Here is a 19,638-nt window from a genome sequence, read left to right on the forward strand (position 1 = left end):
ACAAGTCCCCTTGGATGCTGATATCCGTTTATTACCCCAGCCACATTCTGAGCGCTCACTCGGGGACTTGGAAGCAGGAGAGTAACTGACATTAATTTAAAAGAACAAAAATGCTGGAATGTGGTGCTCTTACAAATCAACGTCCAACACTCCCCCCCCCCCACACTCTCCATAGTGGGAAAACTGAGGCAGCCAGGAATTTGGCAAAGATGACACAGTGGTTTCTGAGGGTTTTGCTGATTACATCTGACCAAACTCCTTTTTCCGAAGGTCACTTCTTTTAATCTTGCCAGTGATGGTTTTGGGCAGCTCTGAGACAAATTCCACCTGGTCAAGGATAAAGCAAACCCACCCTGACTTAGTCCTGCTGTCATTTCCTATCAATGCCCCATGCACCTCCTCTGCCCCTGCACAGTCCCCTAGAAGGGGTGGCACCATGTGGTGGCCCCAGTAGGCTCCACCAAGCACGTCAGGGTGTCATCTGACCTGGGAAGTTGGATGCAGCCCTGTAACGTGCTCTGACCAGTGAGATGTGGGTGGGAGTGAGGGGTGCCACCTCAAACAGAACACTTGGGACAACTGAGTCTGGCACCCCCTCTGTTCATCCCATATAACACCTGACAGTTACCTACGGTGGGTCTGCTTTTATCCTGGTGCCAGGAAGACCATGTGGGTGTCTGGCAGGAGCAAGAAAGATACTTCCCTCGTTAGAAGCCGCTAAGACACAGGGCTGCTAGTTACACACAGTAACATCTGGCCCATGCTAACTGGCAGGCACCCTCCGGTCTACTCTCTATGAGGCAGCACAGCCTAACATGCGAAGCATGAACTCTGTTGTCAGATACACGTGGCTTTGAGCTCCAGATCTGCCCTTTTCTTCACTCTAACCTCAGGCAGTTTACTGTGAGTCTCTGAGCCTCCATTTCCACTCTGCAAAATGGACGGTTATACCATCTCAGGTTTGGAGGGGCTTAAACGAAATTATAAGTGTAGTAAAGCTTTGAGTCCAGCTCCTGGCACACATAGTAAATTTTCAATAAATATTAGCTGCATGCCTTTATGTCTCGAATGTGTAAACATTCAGAATGCACAGGAAGGTATTATTACAAGAGAAGGACATGTTAATTTTTTGGCCAGTGTATCCTTGCAAACGTTTTTCAACAAGTCAGATAACTTGTATATTTATTCATAGCCTGCTTTTTTCTCTTAATAAGATATTATTGTGATGTTTTTATGTTACAAATAAAAGATTTGCATCATCTTCTTAAATTATAGGACACCATTAAAAACCACGAATTATTTAATCACTTCTGTATTGGACATTTTCATAGTTTGCACATGGCACTGAAAACAAATGAGGTAGAATAAAAACTCTCAGAATATATTTTATGCTACAATAAATATTATTCTGTTAACTTTTGCTTGTTATATATCTATATATGTATTGGGCTTCAATTTAGAATATATTTCTTACACTACAAATAATGTTTTTAAAATGTGCGGCCGTTCTTGTCACGAATGTCTTTTTCAAATTGTGAAAGATGACAACCTTCTTGGATATTTCTAGGCTCTTGTCTGATTTTTTTTCTGTAGATTGACTTGCCAGCCTTTTCATTTTCTGACACAGGATAGAGTTTTCTCTCATTAAGCTGGATCTCCCCATAGCCCCTAAGTTGAATGCTTCTTTGGTGGAGAAAAATGCTCATTCCATTGGCTACATAAGCATCACCCCAGCCCCCCTGGGAGATTTGGGCAGCAGACCCCAGGGCCCACTGGCAGGGACCAGATCCCACCCCTCTGCCCTCACTCACCTTCCTGGGGTGCTTATACGGGGCTGTCAGTGACTTCACGTGCTGCTGCAGCTCCTTGGTGAGCTGGTCCCGGTCATGGGAGAGGAATTCCGGGGTCAGGACAATAAATGCCTTCACCACCTGCAGTGCAGAATCAGAGTGGAGGCTCAGGGTGAGTGGTGACCAAGTGTATACTCTAAAAAGTAAACATGTATTAAGTACATGGAAAAACAAGTTGACAGTTGAGCCTCTGGGAAAGAACAGAACCAGTTTCCATACTTCCAATTTCTACTCTTTGCCTTGGAAAATTACTTCACCTCTCTTAGCCTCCATTTTCTTCTCTGCGATGTGCGGACAGCATGGATTCATTCCTCAGGGCATGGATGTCAAGATTCATCGAGATCATTCATATAAACCATGAAGCTAGTTTAAACTGATTTTTATTCCTATCATTACCGTCATCGCTTTTACTATTATTGTAGGTAGAGTTCTGTGGGCATTAAATCAATGGTGGTAATTAACTATGTTCCTACTACTTATGTCCCGACTACAGGGCACAGGGCCTTGTACATAGTAGGTGCTCAGTGCCCAGTGAATCAATGAATGCACGCTCTGGAGCCGGACTGCTCAGACTCCCATTCCCTCTCCACCATTTAATAGCTTTGTGATCAGCAACTTATTTACTCTCCTTATGCTTGTTTCTTTCTCTGTAAAAAAGGGTCTGAGTCCTTAATTAATGAGGTTGCTGTGAGGGAAAATGAGCTGGCAGGTAGGAAGGGCTCAGTAATTAGGAGATGGGCAGCAGCAGCCCCAGCAGCAAGCCACACTCACAAGCATCATTTTCTGTCCCACAGGGTTGAGGCCACACTGCCCTCTGGTGACCACACAGTGTAAATGCACATGCACACCCACTGGGCCCTCCCTTCACCCTAGGTCCAGGGCAGGGTAGACAGGACAAGGAGGAAGGTTCCTCTGCACTTGCCTTAGTGCCCACACAGACACGATGACCTCTGCATCCTCCTCCTTACCTCCCTTCGAATCGGGTCCGGGCTGCTCACCACAGCTGATTCAGCCACTGCCGGATGTTCGGCCAGGGCATTCTCTACCTCCGCGGGCCCAATGCGGTACCTGCAGGATCAAGGGCTCCTTCTTGGTTTCTGAGCAGCTGCCACAGCCAGGTGACCCAGACCCTCAAGTCTCATGTTTTAGAGGGTCACACTGTCCCTTGTCACATAGGATAATTGTCACAGGGAGACAGATATCTGTGACCTGGCTCTGTCATGGACCCCAAACATGAAGAATGGGCACTCCGTACTGAGAAATACAACACTCTCGTGCTCCCCAGAGTTTCTCACCTCACTGCCTCCACTCGGGGAGGAGGGCGAATGTTTCGTTCCCCCCTGAGCTCTGGGGCTTGGCACAAGCGGCTTCCCTTGGCATGAAGCCTAGTAGAAGCCTCAACCTGTATCTTAAACATTCATGCAAATTCTGCATGCTCTTCCCCATTATATTAGCACGTTTTAGAAATTTAAAAAGTTAACACACTCAATTTCCCTGAAATATCCAAGAGAACTTGTTACTCTGGTATAATGTGTCATTTTTTTTTTCTTGTAAATCATGGAAGGTTTAGGGACAACTGAGTTGGAGCCAAACAACTTTGGTAAATCTGGATTGAACCCAGCACTTTTTGAAACTTTAGGGAACTTTCTTCACTAGTCAGTAACTCGGTTCCCTCATCTGTAAAATGGGTATAATAGCATCTACCTTCTAGCATCGAGAGGTGGGTTATATAAAGCACTGCAGAGCATGCTTCTCCATAGTAAGTGCCTGTAAAGGTTTTCATTGTTGTTATGTATTACTAAATTTTTCGGTGACATGTTGTGTCCCATTAGAGGAGCCAAAAATAGAGGAAGCTTCCTCAACCAGTAAGGGCCTAAGTAAAGTCTTCCTTCCAAATCCTTTAAATTGCATAATGCCTGATTATGGTTCCCCTTGCAGAACTTCTTGAACTACATTTTGATAGATTTTCTGGATGCAGGGCTTGGGGGAGGTGCACAGGTATTCCCAGAAAAGGGCCCCATAGACAGAGCTCTGTTCAGAGTTAGCCTGAGGGTCCCATCACCAAACTTAGATGAACGTCGGAACAAACTAGATCCCATGAGGCATGTGAGGGTGATGCCTCCCGGCTCACTCAGCCATACCTACCCAGAGGCCGTGATGATGTCATCCTTCCTCCCCAGGAACCAGATGTAGCCCTCTTCATCCATAGTTGCTCTATCTCCACAGTTGTAAAAGTCCCCACACTCCACTTCGGCTGTCTTTACTGGGTTGTCCTGCAAAGACAACAACACCCCTTTGTTGAAGGTAATGAGTTTAGAGATGATGAGCCACAACCTGGTGCTCAGATCTGGGTCTCGATCTTGCTCCTGGCTCTACCTGGCACCTGGGTGAGTTTTGTAATCTCTCTGAGTCTATTTTCATTATATCCAAGAACTCAACGAATACTATTTGTCAATTAGTGGACAATACTGAACCAATTTTAAGGATAATTTTTAAAAGTGACAACCCACTTTTGGGTGGCACTCTAGTAGAATAAAATTTCCACTAGCACATGGACCCTATGTATTTTATTTATTGTTCTCAGCTTAGCATTCACATAGTGTCTGGACAAATGAGAGGTGCCAATAAATTTTTGTTAAATGTATTTCCTTCCCAAAATACTACCTCATCCGATCCTCCCAGAAAACCTATAAGGCTTTTATATTTCTAATTAAACTGTTTATTTTAAGATCATTGTCTATTAGCAGGGTGCCTGGGTGGCTCAGTTGGTTGAGTGGATGACTCTTGATTTCAGCTCAGGTAATAATTTCAGGGTCATGAAACCGAGCCCTGTGGAGGGCTCTGCACACAGTGCGGAGCCTGCTTGAGATTCTCTGTCTCCCTCTGTCCCTTCCCCAACAGAGGTGCACATGCATGCACGTATGCTCTCTCTCTCAAATAAATACATAAATCTTTAAAAAAAGATAATTATATATTTGCATGCAGTTATAAGAAATAACAGAGAGATCCTGTGTGCTATTTACTCAGTTTTCCCCAAATGGTAGCATCTTGTAAAACTACAGTTCAATATCACAACCAGGATATTGACATTGCTACAGTCCACCAATCTCACTCAGATCTCCCAGCAGTTTACTTGTACCTTTTTCTGTGTGTCTGGGTGTATTTAGTATTATGCAATTTTACCAAATGTGCAGGTTTGTGCATCCACCACCAGAGTGAAGATACAGAAGACTCCCGTCATCCTGAGGATCTCCTGTGTTGCTCCTTTATATCTACACCCAGCTCCCTCATCTTTTCCCTCCACCTTCCTCCAAATCCCTAGGCCCTTGATAATGATTGATCTATTCCCTAGTTTTATAATTTTGTCACTTTAAGAATGTTACATAAATTGGGGTGCCTGGGTGGCTCAGTCATTAAGCGTCTGCCTTCGGCCCAGGGTGTGATCCCAGGGTCCTGGGATCGAGCCCCACATCAGGCTCCTCCGCTGGGAGCCTGCCTCTTCCTCTCCCACTCCCCCTGCTTGTGTTCCCTCTCTCGCTGGCTGTATCTCTCTCTCTGTCAAATAAATAAATAAATAAAATCTTTAAAAAAAAAAGAATGTTACATAAATGGAATCCTATAGTATGCAAAAAAGCTCTGTTTTTATTTTTTCACTCAGTATAATTTTCTGGAAATTCATTCAGTTTCTTATGTTCATCAATACTTTGATCCTATTTACTGCTAAATGGTATCTCATGTTATGGATGAACCACAGTTTGGGTGTCAACTCACTGAAGGGCATCTGGGTTGCTTCCAGTTTTGGGCTATTGTGAATAAAGCTACCCTGAACATTCACGTGCAGGTTTTACGTGAGACTAGGTTTTTATAGTCCATAACAGAAGACATGAATGTTCAGAGAAGCACAATAACTTGTTCACAGTCACTCAGCTGGTCAGTGGTAGAGTTGGTATTGGAATTTAATTCTTGCTCCACAGCCTATGCACTCAACCACTAAGCAATGTGTTGAGATGATCCCTCTTATGAAACATGAAATGATTTTAAGATGTTCCAGGAAAAAAAAATTAAAAAACATTGAATGACATCCCGTTTTGGCTCCCTTCCAATTGTTCTGATTGTATTAAGGAGACTCTCTGACATGTTTTTAAAAGCTCTGGAACTACCAAGAGTAAGTTTCAGGATTGGAGTTTTTAGTGGGAACAGGGTTTAGCTAGAATTCAAGAAAATATGTTTTGTTTGCATTACAGTTATGGTTATAATTGCCTTCTGTTTCTGGCAAACCATACTCTTTTCATTTGTGATACCAGATCAACTTTTTAAAAAAACAGATGTTTTAAAGTAAACTAATGATTATTGTGTGCATCTGTTCTAACCTATCTGGGTGGGGGGCTGCTTGAAGGACAAGTGCAAGGTACTCATTTTATGTAACTCAGAAAAAAGCAGCAGGCACTGCTCATAGAAGCTACCAGAAAAACTACAAAAGTGAAGGCATCTGAGGTAAGAGATTATGGGTGGAGATAAACAATAGACCATCAAGGTCTGGGGGAGATGCTGGGGTGAGGTTTTTTGTTTTTGTTTTAGTTTTTTTGAAATTAGGATGTTCAAGACAGCTATGTACATGGGGGATTTAAGACAGCCGTCAACATGCCTGGGCAAGATTCATGCTCAGCTAAGTCCTGAGAAGACCTTAAGCTTTCATTTCAGGCTGATCCCTAGGCTCAGAGCCAGTGCAGCTAAGTGGTGAAGGAGTGTCCCAGCACAGAGCCAATCTGTACAGGGTGTTCTCTCTCTTTTTTGGTTGGTGATTTTTTCTTTGTTCATTTGAGCTCCTGGCACTCAAAGAAATCTCTGTCAAAACATTAACTGAACATGAACTAAAGGGTCAGAAACTTCAGTGATCACACGTGACAAACAACAGTCTTAAAAGAATTTGCAAAAGTGTATCAAAGGACCACTATAGCCTTCAACAGTCCAAAATCAAAAACAAAACAATGAAACTCCAGCAACTTCAACCCCTAGGGAAATGGGAGAATCTAACTTCTAGAGTTCACGCATATGTGGAATTTAAGAAATAAAACAAATGAAATTGGTGGGGGGGGGGATGAGAGGAAAACTAAGAAAGGGGCTCTTAACTGTAGAGAACAAAGGGATGGTTACCGGAGGGGAGGGACAGGCGGGGTGGGTGAAATAGGTGATGGGGATTAAATAGTGCACTTGTTATGATGAGCACTGGCTGTTGTATGTAAGTGATGAGTTGCTAAATTCTATACCTGAAGCTAATATTGTACTGTATGTTGACTAACTGGAATTTAAATAAAAATTTGGAAGAAATAATAATAATAATAAGTCAAACATGTTAAATGTGATCAAAAACTAAGAGAAAAAAATGGACAAAGAACTAAAAAACAGAAAAAAATATATATGGACAAAAGAAATTCAGAAAACAATTCTATTTAGAATAGCATTGAAAAGAATAAAATACTAAGAACGAATTTAGTCAAGCAAATGAAAGACTTTTACACTGAAAAATAAAAATTATTGCTGAAAGAAATGAAAGAAGGCATCAATAAATGGAAAGACACACTGTATTAATTGGAGACTTAATATTAAGATGACAATACTACCCAAGGCCATCTACAGATTCAATATACTCCCTATCAAAATCTCAGTGGTATAGATACATTCATCCTAAAATTCATATGAAATCTTTAGGGATCTGAAATAGCCAAGAGAATCTTTTAAAGGGAGAAGTTGAAGAGCTTACACTCTTGATTTTTAAACTTACTGTGAAACTGCAGTAAACAAAACACTGTGATACTGGCATAAAAAAAAAAAAGACACACAGATGATTGGAATAGAACAGAGAACCCAGAAAGAAACCCTCACATATACTGTCAATGAATTTTAGGCACGAATGCCAAGACCATTCAGTGGGAAATGTCAATCTTTTCAACAAATGGCACTGAGAAACTTGGATGTTCAGATGCAAATAAATGCAGTTACCTTATATACCATATTCACAAATTAACCCAAAATGGATCAAAAACCTAAACATAAGAGCTAAAATTCTGAAACCCTCAAAAGAAAACACAGGGGGAAATCGTGATTTTGGATTTGGCGAGTATTTATTGACTACGATGCCAAAAGCACAGGAAACAAAAGAAAAAATAGATAAAATGTTCCTCATCAAATTTTTAAAATTTTACAATGAAAGGACACTCTCAAAAGAGTGAAAAGACAATGCACTGAATGGGAGAAAACATTTGCAAAGCAAAAATCTGATAAGGGGTTCATATCCAGAATATATAAAGAGCTCTTACAAATCAACAACACAACAACCCAATTTTAAAAATAGGCAAAGGACTTGCATAGACAATTGTCCAGAGAAGGTACACAAATGGCCAAAACGCACATGAAAAGATGTTCAACATTACTAGTCATTAGGGAGATGCAAATCAAAACCACAATGAAATACCACTTCATATGCACTAGAATGACTATTATACACACAAAACAAATAAACAATCCTGAAAATAACAGGGATTAGCAAGGATATGGAGAAACTGGAACACTTGTGCATGCTGATAGAAATATAAAATGGTGCAGCCACTGTGGAAAACATTTTGGCAGTTCCTCAAGAAGTTAATTATAGAATTACCACATGATGTAGCAATCCATTTTCAGGTATATATCCAAAAGAAGCGAATACCATACAATACCATTCAGCCTTAAAAAATGACATTTGGTCACATGCTACAACATGGATGAACCTTGAAAACATGTGAAAAGTGAGATAAGCCAGACACAAAAGGGCAAATGTTGTACAATTCCACTTAATAGAGGTACCTAAAATAGGCAAATTCTTAAATCCAAAAAGTACATTAAAGGTTACCAAATGCTATGGATACAAGGAGGAGGGGGGAGTTATTGTGTAATGGGAACAGAGTCTCCATTTGGGCTGGAAAAAATTTCTGCAGATGCATGGTGGTAATGGTAGCACGATGTGGTGAATTTACTCAATGCCACTGAATTGTATGCTTAAAAATGGCAAAAAGGGTAAATTTTTTATATTTTACCTCAGTAAAAGAAAAGAAACGAAAAAAGCAAACAAATCTCAGTGGAGGAGTGACAACATATCATAGTCAAGAGAGCACGTGAAATGGGGTATATAAGTACATAGGTGTGGGCATAGGGGAGGACATCTTTGTAAAATAAAATATGTTATTTCCAATCAAAAAAATGTTGTTGCTCTGGACCATCCCAGTTTAATTTAACCAGAATCTCTATGGTTGGATCCAAGAATTAATTTTTTTTCTAAATCTCCTCAACTGAGTACAGGCAGGGTTGAGATCCACTGATCTACATACATGTTACTCTGTTTATTTTCTCTTTTATCCAAGCCTAAAATTGTGCTACTGTGAATTAAGGCTAGGGCCTGCATTTTTACTTTTGGGCAATAACATCACAAAGGGAGCAGCATCACCAACTCCCGAGGCCATAGAGTGAGGCCAACAGTGACACCAATGGCTGTTGCTGTGGAGAAAGAAGATGGTTTGAGATCAACTTCAAGGTCTGTCCTCTCTCCTCTGATGAATCTTGGAAGCTGAGAATTTACCTGGTCAAGAGTTTCACATTTCCTTAGCGCCTATCACAGTTTTATGTAATCCCTGGATTTCTTCTGTAGGGTTTGGGAACCAAAAAGATGTGGGTTTGAATCCTAGACCTGCCATTTATTTGACATGGAGAAGATATACAAAGCTTCCAATCTGCAGTTTCTTCCTCTATGAAGTAGGGACACCAGTCTTCTCTGGAGGCTCAATAAGTTTAGCAGATGTGTGCACACCCTGATGGCAAGTGGGACTGTAGGATTTGAACCCAGTCAAAGCTTCTTGCGTACTCAACCTCAAGAGATCACTGGCACCCAAGTCTAGGGTGCTTCTTTCTACCCTGTCAGCACTTAAGTGTCAGATGGCTTAGGACAGGAAGGGTTGTGAAAACACACTAGAAGCTTAGAGATTAATTAGAAGAGGCTTCACTGAGTTGGGGGGACTGAAGAGAGGTGTGAAGAAGGCTCATGGTACAGAGTTGAATCCACCCCCTTAGCACCCACACAGCTCCCTGAAGGGATTTTTGGGGCCTGGAAGGGGACAGGCGAGGATCACCACTTACCTCATAGCCCATGAAGAGGCCAATGGGCCTGGTGGGCTTCATCCTGATGCCAATGTTGCCTTCAGTGTTGAACGGCAGGGTGTTGCCTTGGTCGTCAATGATCTGGAGCAAGAGGCCTGTGAATCCCACCCTGCAGAGCCACCCCAACACGCCTGCCCTACCCACACAGTACCTGACTGTTCTCGTGACACCAGGGAGAATAAATGGGGGGAGGAGCCCTGTCAGAAAATAGATTAAAACTGTCAGAAGTCTTTGAAATCAGGAAATGGTGAAACCCAAGTTATGGGTCTACTGGTCTCATGGATATGCAGAGATGGCAAATGTGTCTTCAAGCTAGAAAACACAGATCAGGAAAAACTAGAAGCACCAGCTGATGGAGAGAGCTGTCAGTGCTCCCTCCAGGTGCTCTGGTCCCGTCTGCTGTGGGTGAGGCTTCCGGCCACCAGGCTGAGCAGCATTCATGCCCAGGATACTACTGTTCTCAGCTGAAGCCTCTCCAGGAAATTGGAGGGAAAACAGAAGGAGAGGAAGGACAACAACTGGGGTGGGGGTGGGGTGGAGTGGGCACAGCTGGTTCTGTCACCTGGTGTCACACAACTGTCCAGTCCTAGCTGAGCCATAACTGCTCCCAGCAAATGTCTTTAGGACCAGACCTGGATGTCGAAGGGGGGGATGCTTTTCCCCATGGAACCCGGCTTGATCTTCATTCCCTGGGGAGTGCCACAGCTTATTCCCTATTCGCAAAAGAAAGAAAATGGGGTTGGTCAAAGAGTCCAGGCTGATTACAAAGCATCAAGAACCATACACAGCATCCTCGCTCACCAATGTCATTCGATGCTGCGCAAAGAGCCCTTATGGGGAAGCTAGAAGGCCCAGATTCTAGGCACAAGGCATTGACCCAACTCTGGTCAGCAGATGTTAACCGCACTGGACATGGACTGGGCCTGTGCTAGCTCCTGGAGCTACCGGGTCCAGTGGGAGGGGCCAAAAAAGAAGCAAAGGGGTGAGCCCGGGGCTGTGGGCATGTAATGTGAGGTGTGGAGTGCCCACTGTATGTCAGACATGTGTCTGTTTGGTATAGGAAGGCCATGAAATCATTTAACATTGACTCAGGCTGTTAGAGATAGGAACCCTGTCTCAATGACTCAGAGCTATGTTGAGAATATTCAGATTGTGTTGTTCCCTTTGCTAGGCAACTGCCTCACCCCCATTTATCTTCCTGATGAAACTTATTCCTCCTTTATGGTATTCTAAAATATCTTTCTAAAGCTAAGACAGATCAGGATTTGAATCTTTTTTTTTCTTTTTTTAAGATTTTGTGTGTTTATTTGGGAGAGAGAAAGCGAGAGACAGAGCAAGGGCAGAGGGGAAGGGGCAGAGGGATACAGAGAAGCACACTCTCCACTGAGCAGGGAGTCCAACCTGGGGCTCGGTCCCACGACTCTGGCATCATGACCCGAATGGAAGGCAGCCACTTAAATGACTGAGCCACCCAGGCGCCCCCAGGATTTGAATCTTGACTCCAGCTATGTCATTATACTTCTTTTTCTTCTTCTTTTTTAAAAAGATTTATCCATTTATTTTAGAGAGAGAAAAAGAGCTCCAGAGTACATGAATAGGGTGGGGGGCAGAGGGAGAAAGAATCTTAAGCAGACTCCCTGCTGAGCACAGAGAACTATGCAGGGGCTCAATCCCACAACCCATGAGATCACAACCTGAGCCGAAAACAAGAGATGGGGGCTCAACAAACTGAGCCACCCAGGAGCTCCCCATTATACTTATTTTTGCTTGTCTGTTTCCCTCAGCAGATAACGAGCATCCTGAGAATAGAGATTGCCCATTCATCTCTACTATCCTAGCATCTAATGCAACACTTACTTAAAAACAAGAGTGACTGCAAAGCGAGCATGTACAAGGGGTTGGACATTGTAGCCAGAACTTTATATACTTCCTTTCATTTCCCTTATCACAACCCAGCAAGGTTGGATTATATTTCCATTTTGGAGACAGAGAAGCAGAGACTCTGGAAGGTTCAAAGCTATGCCTATGGTCTTGAAGCCTGTAACTGGCCACTGGAGATTTGAAATGAGGTCTGAGTTCCTGAGAGGGAAAGCTCTTTCCCCTTTGCTATGTTGCTGCTCACAGTACAGGCATGTGGAAAATGTTCCATAGATGAGTCAGTAGCTCTGAAAATACTTTGAGAAATAAAGCACCAGCCGGGTATAAGGCAGTATTCTGTTGTTGCAAATAGTTGATGCAAAGGGACATGGGTCATGGGTGTAGTGTAGTTCTCATCCCACCCTCCTCCTTGTCCAAATATAAACTATGAACCATACAAGGACAAAACCAGAGACTTAATATTTCTTGGGCCTGGAAGCAGACCAATTAATTGATGATTTAAAAGCATGGGGCGCCTGGGTGGCACAGTCGTTAAGCGTCTGCCTTCGGCTCAGGGTGTGATCCCGGAGTTATGGGATCGAGACCCACATCAGGCTCCTCCGCTATGAGCCTGCTTCTTCCTCTCCCACTCCCCCTGCTTGTGTTCCCTCTCTCGCTGGCTGTCTATCTCTGTCAAATAAATAAATAAAATCTTTAAAAAAAATAAAAATAAAAGCATATATATAAGTATATATATGTATATGTATGTATATGTATATATATGTATGTATATATATATATATTATTTATTTATTTATTTACAAAAAGAAAGTCAGACAAGTATGTGAATTGAGGCCAAAATAGCCATTTTGTTCCAGCTCCTGAGACGGTAGTCATCCCTCTGTCAGTGCCTCTGCCCAGTAACAGAAATGACTTGAGAATTGTGTTGGAAGAAAGATGCCTGCTCCTGACCCTGCTATCATTGATTAAGTCTTTGTGGTTCAAGGCATGCCTGATACTTTGAATGCACTGCCACCTGGCTGCTCAGTGACATCTTTGGGAGTCACACTCTGTGTGTACATGTGTGTGTGTGTGTTTGGGATATGCAGAAAGTCTCTGTTCCTTCCTCCACTCCAGCTAGTGTCGCACAATCAAACCTGTGTGCTGTCCACATAAACACCCAGAAATGAACTTCTGGGGCCAGCTCCTAGCTGCCTGTGGTTGCCACCCCAGGAAGGGGTGGTGAAGTGGACAGGACTTGCAGATGGTGGTCTCCGTGTTACTGGAGAGAAGCTCCCATCCCACCACCCCTCCTGGGCTCCCTAGAGCTAATGATCACAGGGACGGTGGCACCATGTCCTTAGACCCCTTTCAACGTTTTGTCCAATAGTTTTCAGTACATTGGCCTCTTGACAAACTGATGAGCTGTGAATTGTCTTTGTGCAAATTGAACTGAGGCAAGTTCACCTAGAACTCTGAAGCCTCCCACTGGCTTTGGGCAATGCTGTGAGCAGAGTGGGGCCTCTGAATATACATGGTTCAGCTCATCAGCTGGGCTCAGTGGCTCACCGCATCCTGACTGACCCAAAAAGGACCATCTCCTTACTGTTTCTGTCTGTCCGTAGATCTCGTAGAGCAGAAGGCCTGTCCGTCTTCTCCACTCCTCTTGATCCTCCGGCAGCAGAGCCTCCCCTCCAGTAATACAGTGCTCCAGGGTAGGGAACCTGAGACTTAGGGGAAGACAAAGTGACAAGAGAACTTGCCAGCAGGCCTTGGATGTTCTGCCCTAGACCCAGAGTGTTAAGAGCTCAGAGCCTTGTCATCTGGATCATTCATGCTTCCACTTCCTCACATTCTTCCTTGCCTTTTGGGCAATTTGCTGGTGGCCAAAGCCAACTGGAAGTCACTCACTTCCTGTCGGTTCATGTTAACTCTTCTGGCAAGGGGTGGGGGGGTGGTGAGGCTAATGGGCTTGGATCAAAGGTTTGGATCAACTTTGGAAATTGACGTAAAAAGATGGCAAAGATTTATCAGACCCTGTCTTTGTGGCTAAGAGGGGTATTTTATAAACCATAATGTGGTGGGGGATAAGACCCCAAGAGCATGTTAGGATGCTAACAGAACTGCATTGCCTTCTCTGAAGAGTGGAGTCATGTGAATTGAAGGGCTTTTGTATTTCTGAGAAGAGAATGCAAGTTAGAGGGTGGAAATGAATTGCTCGGGACATCAAGGAAGACTGGGATGACTGTAGGAAAAGAGAGAAGGGTTGCAGGTAGCAGCCCCGACAGAAGGAATTTCAGAGGGAGCAGAAAAGTTGGCTGTGAACATCTATAGTAAGAACATTGCATGATGTAAATCTTCTTCTTCATTTCTTTCCCATAAAATTTTCTGTAACTAATAAAAAAAACCCCACAAAATAATGATAGATTCCCTGAAGGATGTGGGGAGAAGTGATTGAGGTCTAAGTACCAGGTGTCCTAGGACTAAGCCAGGTCAGCTCTTGGGGGTGAGGGAGGTAACAGACATCTGGTTCACCTTCTCTTGTCACCCTGTCCTGGTACATCAGAGTCAGAGTCAGGGATAGGAGGGCTGGGTTCACTTAGGGTGTCTTCCTCATTCTTCTGCAGCTTTATGCAAAGTAGATAAAATGGTCAGATTCTCTGATGTAATCATTAGCTAAGCTTTGGTTATATTTTTACTGGGTTTGGGCAAAGATCATCAACTGAGGAATGTTTCAAAAAGTAGCTTAGTATGAACTTTGAAATACAGATGGGAACAGAATCCAACCAGCTCGAGGCTTCATGAATAAAATCAAGTTGCATTTCGGAGTTAGCTTCATAAGGGTAGGCCTAGAACACCTTAATATTGTAATTCTATATTTAAGACATGTTATTCTGACTTTTGAAGTAGCCATTTTAATCTCAGACTCTTTAAAAGATACATAAATGCCCATAAGTTTCAAAGAGCAGATTGCAGTTTAGCTAAAATTAACCCACAAACATGGGGAAATGCAAAAATAAAACCTATGGGAAGATAACACTATGCATCCACCAGATTGACAAAAATTAAAAACTCTGACAATAACAAATATTGAACAATGGGAATTCTCCTGTCTTGCTAGGGGAAGCATAATTTGGTTCAATGCTTTCGAAAATTGCATGGTAAAATGTAGTGTCACTGTGAACTAGCAATTCCTCTTCCAGGAAAATGCTACAGAAATACATGCTTCTATGCACCAGGTTACATATGCAAGAATTCAATGCAGAATTAATCACTAATAGCCCCAAAATGAAAACTACCCAAGTATCCATTAATGGTAGAACAGCTAAAAAACATGCAATGGGATATTATACAATGGGATATTGTACAGCAATGAAAATTAGCTATAGCAACATGTAGCAACATAGACACATCTTAAAAACATAATGCTGAAAAAAGAAACCAGATATTACAGAATAATAAGTGCTTACACACATAAAGATCAAAGGCAAGTAAAATATAATAATTTGTTTAGAGATATTTCCTTAGGAGGTAAATTATAAGGGAAAACCAAGGAAATGAACACCATAAAAGTCAAGATAGTAAATTCCTTTAGGGGAGAAATAGAGCCATGAAGAGATCTCTGGGGTGTGGGCAATATTCTGTTTTCGTGATTCAGATGAACGGTGACACAGGTGTTTTCCAACAATCCATTAATCTATACATGTATGTTTTACATATTTTTCTGTATGTTTGTCCTTTCATAAGAAAAAATATTTTAAAAAGAATAAACCCACAATGATGCAAGGCTCACTGAATGTTTCATTTGGATCTTGGAGTCCTGCTTTAAAGAACTAATTATCGCAACCAACACTTGTCACACACACACACACACACACACACACACACACACACACACACACACCTCAAAGAACCACAGTTAAAAATAGACCATAGTACATTGGATTCCTTAAATTCCTACCCAAAGATTGTTATCACCAGCCACCACCACTTCTACTATACCTGGTAGAAGCGTGCCGTAGAATCATTCGATATACAAGTGGCACAGCAAGGCTGTGGGTGATCGGGTATTTTAATAACATCTAGAAAATGAGGAGAGAAGGAATTTTATTTTTATAGTAAAGATTTAAAATATCAGTTAATTATTAGCATTTTAGTTCTGATCTCCCCTCTAAGGAGAGCCCATTATTTATTTAATTCTTTCAATATATCTATATTGGGCATGAATTTTGTACATGGCATGCATCAAGCACTGTTGGGGGAATGCAAGAAGAGTAAGATAACATCTTACTGAGAGTAGGTATTAATAGAGGAGATAAAACAGGACTCATCTGGTAAGACAGAAGTTGGTAGATGTCATAAGAGAGATTGGAAGAAGGAGATCATAGCAGAGGGAAATACTCCTTTTAAATGGGTGATCCAGGGGCCTCACGGTACAGGTGGCATTTAGTTGGGGTATTTAACAAATGGAATGGTGTCGACAGGCAGAGGAATGGGGAAGTTTCTTGCAGATAGAAGAGTAGCAGGAGTAAAGTTTCCAGAGTTGAAGAAACATTTAAGTGAAGTCAAATAATATGATTTTTTTAGACAGGAGAGGAACAAGAAGTAAATTTAGGAAGACTGGGGTTAGGAGCCAGATTATATAGAGTCTAAAATGTCTGGTATTTGCTGTTGTTTTACTAGAGGTGGGAGTCTTTCAGTTTCAGATCAGGGTGGAGATACACTAGGAGAACAAAGGAACACTAAAGAGGGGAGAATGTGGGTTTGGGGTCTGCCTGCCCGACTTCAATCCTGTTACTTAATTCCTCCGCAACTCTGTTTCCTCATCTGTAAAATGAGAATATCTGTGCCTTCCATGCAGAACCACAGGGAGGTGTAATGGGCACATGAGGGAAATCTGCCTCCACTCTGAGTCCCTCCCTATCTGAGTCCAATCACCTTGCCCTTCCTTTCTTCCTTCCTTCCTTCTTCCCTCCCTACCTTCCTTCCTTCCTTCCTTTTTCCAGTATAATTAACATATAGTGTTACATAGTTTCGGATGTGTAATATAGTGTTATAATAAATCTATATATGACTCAGTGCTCATCAAGATAAGTATACTTTTAATCCTCTTCACCAATTTTACCCATCCTCCCACTCACCACCCCTCTGGTAACCATCAGTTTGTTCTGTATAGTTGAGAGTCTGTTTTTTTTGATTTGTCTCTTTTTTCCTGTGTTTTGTTTCTTAGATTCCACATGAGTAAAATCATATGGTATATGTCTTTCTCTGACCGACTTATTTCGCTTAGCATTATACCCTCTAGATCCATCCAAGTTGTTGCAGATGGCAAGATTTCATTCTTTTTTTATGGCTAATATTCCATCATAGCTATATCTATCTATCAATCTATCTATCTCACATCTTCTTTTTTCATTCATCTGTGGATGGATACTTGGGCTGCTTTCATATTAGCTATTGTAAATAATGCTGCAATAAACATAAGGAGTGCATATATCCTTTTGAAATAGTGTTTTCATATTATTTGGGTAAATACCCAGTAGTGAAATTATTGAATCATATGGTAATTCTATTTTTAAGTTTTTGAGGAAACTCCATATGATTTTCCCCAGTGGCTGCACCAGCTTGCATTCCCACCAGACAATGTATGAGAGTTCCTTTTTCTCCACATCCTCGCCAACACTTGTTGTTTCTTGTGTTGTTGATTGTAGCCATTCTGACAGATGTGAGGTAATATCTCGTGTGGGTTTTTGTTTTTGGTTTTTTTGTTTTTTATATAATAATATATTTTTTATTATATTATGTTAGTCACCAAACAGTACATCCCTGGTTTTTGATGTAAAGTTCCATGATTCATTAGTTGCATATAACACCCAGTGCACCATGCAATACGTGCCCTCCTTACTACCCATCTCGTGTGGTTTTGATTTGCATTTCCCTGATGATGAGCAATGTGGAGCATCTCTTCATGTGTCTGTTGGCCATCTGAATGTCTCCTTTAGAGAAATGTCTGCTCATGTCTTCTGCCCATTTTCAATTGGATTATTTGGGTTGCTTTTTTTTGTGTTGAGTTATATGGATAGTACATTTTTAATTTAACATTCCTTGTTTTAATCAGTATCTTTCATCTTCATTAAGAGGAGCTGAAGCTAAAAATGTTATCATTAAAACTTCACAAAAGTAACAAATGAAAAAATAAATCAAAATAATTAAACTTTCAAATGCTGGTGTGTGTGTGTGTCTGTGTGTGTGTGTGTGTGTGTAAATTTGTAGAATTAATACTTTGAAATAATTTGCACTTAAAGCACACTGAGACTTTGGGGATGCCCATGTAGTGGAAGTGGGGGGGGAAAGATGGACTCAGGGCTTTGGGTGCAGTTTTACGCCTCAAGGACTGGCAGGATGTACACAGTACAGTGACGGAGAGGCAGATATTGACATGAGGCAGGGAATAAGAAATGGAAAATGCGGTCTGATGTGCTGGAGGGATCATCAGATGGACTTGGGGGAGATAAACAAGGAGGAATTTGCATGGAGGGAGAAGACTAGACCTAAGGCATAGTTTTGAGAGCCCCTTGAATGGGTGTGCACGCTGGTGAAATGGATCGTTTAGAAGGAAGAGGAAGGGTGAGGGCAGACCCTCGGAAGAGTAATCTGGGTGAAGAGGATGTGGCTGCAGCAAGCGGAGAGTGTTCTATAGAGGAGTGTGATATTAAGGGAGGAAAGACAGAGTTGGTCTGGTGTGGAGCAGGGTGAAGGGAAGGTATTTTTTAGGATGGGGAACTTTGAATATGTTTATGGACTAAGGGTGCAGAGTTAATGAAGAATAAGAGGTTGAAACTATGGGAGAAAAGAGTTAATAAATGAAGATTAATGAAGAGGGGAAAAGTGAGAAATTAAAAATGCAGGAGAAAAGGTTTAATGGATGGAAGATTAATGAGAAGGGCTCCTAAGAGAAGGACAGAGAAAAGAGGAGGCTCCACAGAGGTTGTGGGGAGGGGACTGGACTTTGAGAGGTGGAGGGGCAGGTCTGCCTCTGAGATGGAAAACGAAGGTGTGCATGGAGACACAAAGAGCATTTTCAAGGGAAGGGAAGTACAGTGAGGGGTTCACGCAGGTGACTTGAGTTATCACCATGAGGTACATGTATCAGTAACAGCAGCCACCACTGCTTTTGTGGGTGCCTCCTGTGTGCCAGCTCAGGGCTAAGCACTTCACACACTTCACCTGTAACATCTCGTTTATATTCCAACAATTTTGTGATGCAGTAATTATTAAAACTCCCGTTTTACAGATAAAGAAACTGAGGCTCGGGAGTAGCAACTGAACCACAAATAAATGTTGAACGTGGAATAAGAAACTAGATTTGTCATTTTCCAAGGGCTCTGTTTTTAAACACTTCAATAAATTGAGCAATAACAACAATAACAACAACAACAACAACAACAACACACACACACACACACACACACACACACACACACACACACCAGCTACCTGGCTCTGGCAGATCCAAGATTCAGGATCCAGGATACCTGAGCTTGCTCTGGGTGCTTTAATTTCTTAAAATGTGTTTTCAGGGTTCCAAGTTCACAAAATCTGATCCATAGACCTGGGGGAAGGGCTTGGAATCTGCATTTCTTTCAAGGTTTCATCCAATGTGATTTAGATACAGTGATGGATTCAGTGCTCCACACTTTGAGAAACCCAGAACCAGGGTTATATTATGCTTATGGGACCCCTC

The 19,638-nt window shown here is 42.1% G+C and overlaps 1 protein-coding gene across 3 annotated transcripts in view; it reads right to left on the reverse strand.

Annotated features, from left to right (window-relative positions):
- Nucleotides 1-10: 10 nt before the first annotated feature.
- Nucleotides 11-19,638, reverse strand: part of ACSM1 (acyl-CoA synthetase medium chain family member 1) — a 46,669-nt gene continuing 27,041 nt past the window's right edge. For all 3 annotated transcript variants that reach the window (XM_045770875.2, XM_045770876.2, XM_045770874.2), the window contains exons 7-14: nt 15,897-15,976; nt 13,501-13,624; nt 10,670-10,750; nt 10,017-10,118; nt 3,996-4,123; nt 2,819-2,918; nt 1,812-1,931; nt 11-327 (exon numbers count right to left, since the gene is read on the reverse strand). In XM_045770875.2, the coding sequence (XP_045626831.1) occupies nt 241-327; nt 1,812-1,931; nt 2,819-2,918; nt 3,996-4,123; nt 10,017-10,118; nt 10,670-10,750; nt 13,501-13,624; nt 15,897-15,976 (822 nt within the window). In that variant the 3' untranslated portion in view covers nt 11-240. The remainder of the gene's footprint in view (nt 328-1,811; nt 1,932-2,818; nt 2,919-3,995; nt 4,124-10,016; nt 10,119-10,669; nt 10,751-13,500; nt 13,625-15,896; nt 15,977-19,638) is intronic.

Source organism: Ursus americanus, chromosome 2 (assembly GCF_024610735.1).
Source record: "Ursus americanus isolate L20-20 chromosome 2, mUrsAme1.1.p, whole genome shotgun sequence".
Classification (NCBI taxonomy): Eukaryota; Metazoa; Chordata; class Mammalia; order Carnivora; family Ursidae; genus Ursus; species Ursus americanus.